This window comes from Trachurus japonicus, chromosome 3 (genome assembly GCF_045865225.1).
Source record: "Trachurus japonicus isolate A0001 chromosome 3, Traja_1.0".
Classification (NCBI taxonomy): domain Eukaryota; kingdom Metazoa; phylum Chordata; class Actinopteri; order Carangiformes; family Carangidae; genus Trachurus; species Trachurus japonicus.
Window position 1 is genome coordinate 12,409,711 of NC_140909.1, and position 10,599 is coordinate 12,420,309.

A 10,599-nucleotide genomic window follows, 5' to 3' on the forward strand; every position below is an offset into this window, starting at 1 on the left:
TGACAAAGCGAATGAATCTACCAACACAGACACACTGAGTAATTGGACCTGCATGGTCGGCGTTCAACAAGAACACTATGGTAGGACTGCAGTTTGCCAGTCAAGATGGCGTTGTTTGGCCACAGTAACAGTAAATATGTTTGCCGCAGACCAAAGACAGCTTTTCAGGAAAATAACCTCATACCGGTCGTGAGACACGGTGATGGATATGTTATGGATTTGGTTGCTTTGCTGCCTCAGGGACTGGAGCAGCTTGCAGTCATTGATTCAACTATGAATTCTGCATCATATCAAAGAGAGCTGGAAGTTAATGTGAGGCAATCTGTCTGAAAGCTGAAGTTGAACTGAAGAGGACCTTTCAACAGGATAATGTTGCTGAGCACACAAGCAAATCCACCAAGAAATGGCTCAAAAAGAAGAAATGGTGTGTTAAAAACTGGCCCAGTCAAAGCCCAGATTTGAATCCAATTCGAAACGGGCAAGTAAACCCACAAATATCTTGCAGCTGAAGGAATTTTGCATGGATGAGTGCATGCTTATAAAATCTCAGCCAGTCAATGCCAGAGCCTGGGCTGTAATGCAAACTGCCTGGCCTGCACAGTGTTAAAAAGGCCAATACAAGCTTCTGTGGCCAACAGTGTACTCATTTCTTCATTTTTTTTTTGTTGAATAAATGATTTGAAAAGCTAATTTGTTGTTTGTTAGTTTGTTTAAAATAATAATGTGCCAAAAACAAGCAGAAAGAAGACCATTGCCTGCTGAGCTGAGAGGGCTACCAGATTCATTAAGAGTTAAAGTTAATCGGTCAATAAATAAAAAATAAATAGATATTGGAGTTTTGTTAATAACATAAAAGTAAAATGATGAATTAAGAATATTAATGCAAAATGAACCTTGAGGCTCACGTGTTTATTTACATAATTTATGTATGGCTAATGAATTAGTCATCTGGAGCTTGAAAATTCACATTATTCACACTAACATTGTTGTTTTCATGTCACTTATCTGATTTTGACTTGAGGCGATACAGCAGAAAATGTGTGTTTACGCCTTTAAATGACGCTCCGCGCGAGCTGCCAGGACGCACGCGCAGTGTTGTTCCGAGTCACGTGCCGCTTGGTCCATTTCCTGTTATCAGCCGCTGACCGGTGAGTTTCCAATGTGCTGCTGTTTTCAGGCTGTTTGTGTTTGTGCCGTCGACTCACAGCCGCTCAGACCGAGACACAGACACAGTGAGATTAATCTGAAGCGGTTTAATGAACCGGAGGCGCCAGCGAGTTCACACACGGGCCGGGTTCAGGAGCCGCAGCTCGGCCTCCAGCACCGCGGAGCTGCCTGGAAGTGACCCATTCAGCTGCAGCTGGAGGAAAACTTTAGTTTGACTAAAGTTTGTTCATGTTTCTCCAACAACAAGCAGAATTTATCATATGGGGGAAACTTTGAGTTGTAATTTACAGCCATAAAAACATGCAGCTATAGAGGCTGTTTTCCCTAGCATACTATAAGGTGTTATTGATACACTGATTGTTTTCCTACTGACTGTGGTCATCAATATTGTACCTGATATCCAGTTTGACAGGGACCAGCCCAGCTAAGCTTCCAGTATTAACTATAACTTAAACTTCCTTTTGAGTTGTTTTCACAAAACTTTATATGAAAATACATGTCACGATAACATTTTTTAAATGTGTCTAACATTAGGCTATAGTTATTTACTGTCCAGATTGGTTTTCACAAAACTTTATATGAAAATACATGTCACGATACCATTTTTTAAATTCATCTATAACATTATTTACTGTCCAGATTGAGCCAAAATGATCAAATAGTGTAAATGTGACTGTGGAGATGGATGCAAAGCTGTCACAACAAGAGATGCCATAACATAACTTTGGAAAATTGCAGTGTTTTAATCATCTGGATATTGTACTGAATATTATTAATTAGATTGGATAGAAAAGGGTTTAGATTTTAGTGCAGGCAGCAAACAAATATGAACTCTTACTGTTAAATGATGTGGATTAACAAAAAAATGAATGAATTAATGCTCAACTAAATGCTTACTCAACAAAGAGCCCCAGGCTGTCATTTGCTTGTTTGTTATTTATAACAAGGGACACACTTGTGAAGCTGCTTCGTATCATTTTTTATTTGGTGTATTACGTAACACTGTTGTTATAATTTTTTTTCGACCAGTCAATTAATCAACTGTTAGATTATCACTAATTTTAATTTTCATAAGCATGTAGCTGAGTTTGAGCTCATGTTCAAGTTTCAAGTTGACTTTTATTTGAGGGTTGTATTTATTGAGCTACAGCCCAGCTCTGAGCTCTGAGAGTCTTTATAATCTTACAACACATCTGGGATTATACATGCAGATGTAATTAATTATCACTCAACTGACTCTCACTGTTTTTTAATTTTCCCTCTGTGTCTCTTTCATGGTTTGAATTGAAACAGTGAAATCTTCTTTGCTAGTTTATGTTAACAACAGCCGAACCATTTACAAATGGCACCGAACGGACGACTTTACATAAACAGCAGCAGTGCTTGCTTATCAGAGTGATTTACGATGGATCGTTGATGAATGTGCTGTCATTACCTATATGCCGTCTATTGCCATCCATCACTGAGTCACTCCAGACTAATCAAGAAATAACCCAGAGATACGCTCCCCCCGCTGCCCAGTGTAGTCATCTAAATCATGTGCACTTGAGTAGAGAATTAGCTCAGGGGTTAATATGATTCTGACTGTAAATTATTTTTATGTCATGGATTAGAAATTGCTCAATAATTACACATATTTGTTCCACATGGAGGGAAAAAAAGGCAGGAAACCATCACAGACTGGTTTGAATGTAGTTTGCGACGAGTCGAGTCGACCATGCGTGTTCTTGTGTCCCTTCTCATCACTGTGGGGATCAATAATGTCAAAGATGCATTGTCACTACTACTACTACTACTACGCTGCAAGCTCAGGCTGTTCGTGTTTCCTCAGCTCGTGTCATGAACAGCTGACGATGCGGAGATTCAAGGTTCAGGTTTACATATAGCCTTACATTTCATCACACAAACATAATAAAACCAGAAACCATGATAAAGTGCTTCATAGCTCAAGGCTCCACCAATAGATTCACAGATTGTGGAGATTCATCATGCAGCATGCAACAAGAATATTTTGAAGGGAATAGTTCAACATTTTGGCAAATTGGCCCATTGCCATAATCCCTATAGTCATAGCAGTAGGTTTGTTACCTTTAATTGTCGATGCAAGCTATTTTTAGAACGGCGGAGCAGAGCCGTGAGCTGCTCAGAGCTACGCTACGGAGGCTCATGGGATTTCTTGGTTTCCCTCATGAAACTCATCAAATACACAATCCAACAACTCCAAAACGCTCTGGTGGACAAGTTGTGACCTGCACATTCACCACGCTATGAGATAATAACGTAAAGTTACGAGATGTAGTTGTTTTAGAGGGAAATTCATGCAAAACCGCTGATGTACGTTCCCGTCGGGGGCAGTTTTTTGGCAAGCAGTCTCTGCATTTGCCTCTAATACAACTCCGTCTGGTAACGTTCTGTTATTATCTCATAGCGTGGTGAATTTGCAGGTCACAACTTGTCCACCAGAGCGTTTTGGAGTTGTTGGATTGTGTATTTGATGAGTTTGATAAACCAAGAAATCCCACTAGCCTTCGTAGCGTAGCTCTGAGCAGCTCGCAGCTCTGCTCTGCCGTTCTAAAAATAGCTTGCACCGACAATTAAAGGTAACGAACCTAACTGCTATGACTATAGGGGTTATGGCAATGGGCCAATTTGTCAAAATGTTGAACTATCCCTTTAAAACAACATGTAGTCGTCATGTGGTGGTGAATGAATTCAGACGTGACTGTGTGTTTTTTAGGGGGTGGGTGTGTGGGTGAAGCCTGCAGCCTGGTGGGGTAATCACCACCAGTATTTACAGCCCCGTCCTGTTGCCTGAAGGCACCACATCACAACGAGCTGACATTAGTAATTCAGCACCACTCATGCATGTAGAGAAAGTAAAGGGTTGCAGAGCTGAGCCTTGATATAATTCACTGAGAAATGTAGTGTCTGCAGATTTCCCTTCCCTTACGGATCGAGTCTGCACTCTGTGCCATATGCTGGAAGTGGAAGCAGCAGCAGCAGCGCCTCACATCAACGCCACAGTCACAGCGGCCGTCTGCTGGATTAAACAGGAAATTGATTTTTTAATTACGTGCGTGCATAAACTCCTCTCTGTTTGGTCGACAACAGGTGTGGAGGATGAGCTCGGGCAATGGGACCAGGAGGAAAGTCGGCAAACAGCAGCAGCAGCATTTCAACACCATGGTGGCGCCGGACGCAGAAACACTGACCGAGATCCGAGGTCTGTTTAATAAAGTTAAAACCTACGTGAAACCGAACAATGGGGAGTGGAGCGTCCCCGAGGCGAACGCCGCTCTGAAACACCGGGCCGAGGCGCACGGCCGGCTGCAGGCCCTGAAGGCGTCGCTGAACGCCGTGAAGAACCGGCTCAGCGACAAGAACGTGCAGGTCTGGCACCAGCACACCAACTCCACCAATCGAGCCGGGAAGGTGATCGCCGCCGTGCGCTCCGCCGCCAACCCCGAGATCTGCACTCAGGCCTGGTGCAAGTTCTACGAGATCCTGGGCACGTTCGACCTCCTCCTTCCGGACGAGGCGCTTCGGAGCGGCGAGCTGAACACGATCCACCTGTGCGAAGCCCCCGGCGCCTTCATAACCGCGCTGAACCACTACGTCAAGACCAGCGAGTCGACGCGCTACTGCGACTGGAGCTGGGCCGCCAACACCCTCAACCCGTACCACGAGGCCAACGGCGGCGGCACGACCATCGCGGACGACCGGCTGATCGCCAACACGCTGCCCTGGTGGTTCTTCGGCTCGGAGAACACGGGCAACATCATGATCCAGAAGCACCTGCTGGAGCTGCAGGTGTTCGTGTCCAACATGCGGCGGGTCGACCTCGTGACGGCGGACGGCAGCTTCGACTGCCAGGAGAACCCGGACGAGCAGGAGGCGCTGGTGGCGTCGCTGCACTACTGCGAGGCCGCGGCCGCTCTGCTGCTGCTGAGCCCCGGCGGGTCCTTCGTGCTGAAGATGTTCACCTTGTACGAGCACTCCTCCGTGTGCTTGCTCTACCTGCTGAACTGCTGCTTCCGCTCCGTCAGCGTGGTCAAACCCGCCACCAGCAAGGCCGGCAACTCCGAGGTCTACGTCGTGTGTCTGAGCTACGACGGCAAAGAGGCGGTGAGGCCGTTGCTGTCGAAGCTCATTCGCAATTACGGACCGCGGCTGGCCGACCGAGAGGCGCTGTTCCCCAACGCGCTTCTCCCGGAGTCGTTTCTGAAGCAGCACGAGGACGTGTGCTCGTACTTCCACGCGCTGCAGGTGGAGACGATCACGGAAAACCTGCGGCTGTTCGGAGGCATGAGCTCGGAGCAGAGGCAGCGGCTCGACCACGTCAGGGACTGTATGGCCCACGAATACCTGCAGCGATTCCAGGTAGGACGTGAGTCAAAGCTCAGTCTCTGAAGAAACAGCTGACAAACAATGTAATTGGCAAATTCGCCCATTGCCATAATCCCTTTAGTCTTAGCAGTAGGTTCATTACCTTTAATTATTGGTGCATGTTGTTTTGAGATCGGACGGGTGGAGTGATTTCAAAAGTGCACCTTTACTCAAGAAAGTAGTAGTATTAGCTTTATGTGTCATAATGTTACATAATTATACGTGATTATCTCATAGCGTGGTGAATGTGCAGGTCACAACTTGTCCACCAGAGCGTTTTGGTGTTGTTGGATTGTGTATTTGATGAGTTTGATGAGGGAAACCAAGAAATCCCATTAGCCTCCGTAGCGTAGCTCTGAGCAGCTCGCGGCTCTGCTCCGCCGAAAAAAACAGCTTGCACCAACAATGAGTTTGATGAGGGACAGGGGTCAATGTACCATTCACCTCCATTGTGTTAGCTGAGCAGCTCACGTCTCTGCCCCGCGGATCTCAGAACAACATGCACTTATAATTAACCTACTCCTTCGACTATAGGGATAATGGTAATAGGCGAATTTGCAAAAATGCTTAACTATCCCTTTAAAGCTCAACTCCATAAAATACTCACATGACTTTTTTTTTGTGTGAATGACTTTTATAAAAAGATAAACTGAAGCATTTTCTTTACTTTATTTAAACTGTTTTGCCAACAATCTGACAAGCAGTCAGTGTTAGTAATCTTTACTCGTTGATCTAAAAGTGTAAAAACTTTAACTCTTCCTCTGTGATGTGCACTGCAACTTTTTGCAGGTCTGAGGATTACATAACCTTTGTCTGTTCTGTTTGCAGTTTTCTTCTACTCGGCTAAAAATAACTGCATATTTGTCTCAGGTTTTCAAAAACTCTACGTACGTTTGAACTTGATCATGTTTCTCTGTGTGCACTGCAGGTGAGCTTTCTTCCACGGAGCCGATGGATCTCCCGCAACACGGTGAGTCCCGCCTGCTGCAGCGTCTCGGCGGGCCGGCCCCTGGGACAGAAGAAGCAAACAGGCTCCTTTAACGAGCGGAGGGAGCTGCAGACGCTGACCTGGAGGGAGCGGGTCCAGAGGGGTTACCACGCCGCCTGGATACAGAGACACTGCAGCGAGGCCGAGGGGACGGGCGCCGCGCTGCAAGGCCCGCTGTCCGGCTGTCACGTGGGCTCGTGGTACGTTATCGTCGGTGCTGCGCTGCCTGCTCTCAGAAACTCTCCGTTCTGTGAGGGAGCACTGTTAAACCACCTCAACGAAGCGCTGGCGGACGCCGCCGTGGACTGGTGCACTCGTGTGCCTCCCTGTGACTCCTGCCACGTGGCTTGCACAGCTTCCATTTTGTCCAGCGTTGCAGAATCTTTCATCCTCACAGGCGACGGGGAGAGAAAGAAGAGCCGGTGTTTGGTGTTTGGCAGCCGCTCAGTGTGGGGCGGCTGCGAGGGCCAAGTTGGGGATTTAGTCTTAACGTTTTCTGCAGAGCCTTCGTTTCCTCACAGAGGCTGCGTCTCCCTGCACGATGGGGAGCCGCTGTACCAGCAGCAGCTCCTCGGCTGCGTTGTGTCGTCCCTGCAGACCCTGAGCTCTGGGGACGCCCTGCTGCTGCCCGTGTTTTCTGCCCTCACCCGTGTCACGGCAGCGGTCGTGCTGTGTCTGCATGTGTGTTTTCGCTCCGTCACGTTCAGGTGTCCGCCCCCCTCCGGCGTCGTCGGCGCGGTGCTGGTGTGCGTCGGTTTCTGCCCCGAAGCCGCCGCTCGTATCCTCCCCGTTCTCACCGACGTCCACGGCCGCATGAGTCGGCTGGGGAGAGGAGAGGAGGAGGAGGGGGAGGAGGAGGAGGGGGAGGAGGGTGAGAGGAGGAGTGAGTCGTGCTGGGACAGACAGGTGCTGCAGTTTGTTCCCATGGAGGAGCTGCTCAGCGGAGGACTGACCGAGTTCCTGCGGACTATGAACTCTGAAATCATCCAACAGAAGCTGCACCTGCTCATGCAGTCGTAGTCGTGCAGGTGGTTGAGCTGCGACTCTCACAAGCATGCAACGATCTCAGAATCTGTCTCATTATGTTACAGCCCGTTTTATTCTCACTGAGGCGACACAGCTGCATGCGTCCAGGGGTCAGTCAATGAATCATTAGTGAGAACTGATACTCAAAGAAAATCCACAGATGAACATCACACTCTTTGTAACAATGTTGGACTACTAATGGGGGAAAAGGATCAACATTTATTCAGCTGAAACAAACATCTTTATTTTTATTTGATGCATTTTTCTTCCTGGTGCCTGTATTACCCACAATGCAGCTCAACTGCCGATAGCTGACAGTCTGATTGATCGTCTGTCTGACACTCTGACACAGCGATAGCAAAAATGTTCATATAGCCCCTTTAATGGACTATGTCGATGCTTTTTTACTTTTGTAGGATATTGTAACAAAGACGAACATTAAACAGATGCTACACCTTTAAGATTAATGTACTACTGAAAAGTTTTATATGAATTAAAACCAGATGGCAAACGGAAACTGCTATGCAGTGTGTAGCCAAAATAAAATTTAACCCTAAGCCATTCAGACACTAAATAAGATTTGTTGAGGTCATGTAAAAACAGCATTACTATTGGCCAGCGGGTTTTAACTCTGCAGTACAAAGCATCCCCACACAAACGGATTCATCCAAACAATGTGCAAAATGTTTAGTCCACAGACTTTTGTTCGTATTTTAGTGAGATACGATAACATATAACGTTATGTCATTAAAGTAACCATATACTATTGGTTATTAAAGAATTGGACTTAAAAGCAATTCAGCCTTAACTTCACAAATTAGTTCTCGATTTAGTTTCTCATTTGTACTGGTGCTACAGACACAGGAAATCGACAACCTGTTGGTGACAACATGTCTGCCTGATATTAAAAACTGACAATGCATGAAGATGCTTATTATTTCCAGCGCTGGATCAGCAGAACTCATCCGTGACTAAATTCGCTGAGGATTTTAGGGGAAGTTGAACAAACAACGGCCCAAACCCTCAGCACCAAACCAAACCTCCTGTCAGTCACAGATGGTTTGTGTTGAAATCCACATCGCACGGAGCCTCGAGTTTAGCCGCGAGTGCCTGTTGTCTTTAACAACACATTAGTTCATCCCAGGACGTTGAGGAGATTTCTCTTTATCTTTCAGATATCTTGCAGCTTGTAGGCAGCTTCCTGTTTGCCAATTAAATTCTATATAAAAGGACAGTCTGAGGGCACTAAAACCTTTTTACTGCTTAGTTTATACAACTAGGGAGCTACTGAAAAAATAAATATACACTTTAGCTTCAACAAAATGATGCTTTTTGTCTATTTGTATTTTTCATGTTTGATCTCTGACTTTTAATGTGAGTATAAGAGTTTATTTTAATAGAAAAATAAAAATATGCTTTGACAAAAGTTTCCTGAAAGCTCCACTGTCACAATATTGTTAAAATGTTTTCAGAAACCACACAAAAAAAATTAAATATTCAGGTATGAGAGAACACAGATTATCATATGCTAAATTTGTTTCTTATTATGGAAGATGTCCCATGTCCCTGTTTGATAAACAAAAATGGGTGAAAACTATCTTTGTTATTCTGAGATCCTGAGCACACGCTGTCCTCTTGCAGCTTCACTGGAGGATACTTTGTTTATTTTATTGATTCAGATCTATTTTCAAACATTTCCTATATTAATTCCACTGGTGGAACAAAAGTGTAACATTTGTCCAGAGGTAATAACGACGAGACTGAGGTATTTTATTCACACGGTTTCTCCTGCAGCATGATTTCACCTTCGGCACATGTTGATGAAAACTGACCGGATGTGCCGTATGTTGACTTCAAATATCCCAAACAAAGCAAACAGGAAATAATATACACATCAACATAAATAAAAGTGAATCAAAATCCCACAATCTGCCTCCAGAACTGATGCATAAGAAGTCAGCCCAAGTTATCATCAATGTGAAACTGTTTTTATGAACCCGAAAAATCCAAACTTTGTAATAAATGCAATAGTTCACATTAACAATTTTCCTTTTTATACATGAAACAAGAGTAAATACTGTAAGTTTATTTCAAGTTCCACCTAAAATTTACACGTTGGTTACATTTCTACATTTCTATTACCTGTCTAAACATAAAAACCGAAGTAAAACGCTACAAACTCTTCTAGCCGGTCAAATCAGGGATATTTATATCTAATCTGGTCAACACCACTTGTTCCCAGCTTATTGGTTTTTGGCCTTTGGGCCGTATCTACTACAGGTTGGTATTTTGGGTCAGCCTGAAAAAAAGAAAAAAAAAGCACTCATCACCAAAGGTTACCGACAAGGTTTTCATTTTCTCAGATTAAAACCTCAGTTCTCTGCTCTTGTGATATTGTGGATTACACAGTTGAAAAATGGATTAGAGAGCAAATCATCAAGTCATATTCCACTAATATGTCTCCCTGTTTGTCTGACACCAGCTACATCATGGCCCACAAATCATACAGATTAATATTAATGACACAGATTAATACACGTTAAATATTTAAGAGACTTTCACATTCTTTAAACGAAGAACGGAGGACGAGAGGGAGATAAAAAACTGGACACAGTGAGACTTGAAAATGTCAGTGCAGCGTGTGAGACAGAGAGAGTGAGTGTGTGTGATTGACTCAAGCGATTGGGTTGTCTTGTGTAGCAGGAATGTAATCCTTCCTCAGTGCAATATTCCTCTGTCACCGGTATGGCCTTTGCAGATACACACTCATAGACACACACACACACCAGCAAAGCAATATGTGTGACACCGATATTGAATAAAGTCCAATCTGTGTGGTTGAAGAGATGTGATGCTGAACTTGTGAACTCAGTTTGAATTTATTTAGGTCTGAAGCTGAATCTAAGTTGTTTAACTTTGCTTCCAGAAAAAAAGGTTGTTGACCTACAAAACTGGTCAATTATTGTAGACTTCATTGATATGTGCATAAATTTATGCAGCAGGCTTTAAGTGTGTGTCTTTCAACATAGGAT

At 44.6% G+C, this 10,599-nt stretch overlaps 1 protein-coding gene across 1 annotated transcript; it reads left to right on the top strand.

Moving 5' to 3' along the window:
* The first annotated feature begins 1,099 nt into the window (after positions 1-1,099).
* On the top strand, positions 1,100-8,155 carry cmtr2 (cap methyltransferase 2). Its single transcript, XM_085762361.1, has 3 exons — positions 1,100-1,148; positions 4,279-5,547; positions 6,482-8,155. Exons 2-3 carry the CDS (start codon positions 4,288-4,290, stop codon positions 7,559-7,561), a joined length of 2,340 nt encoding a protein of 779 aa, XP_085618487.1. The 5' UTR covers positions 1,100-1,148; positions 4,279-4,287; the 3' UTR covers positions 7,562-8,155.
* Positions 8,156-10,599: the final 2,444 nt, after the last annotated feature.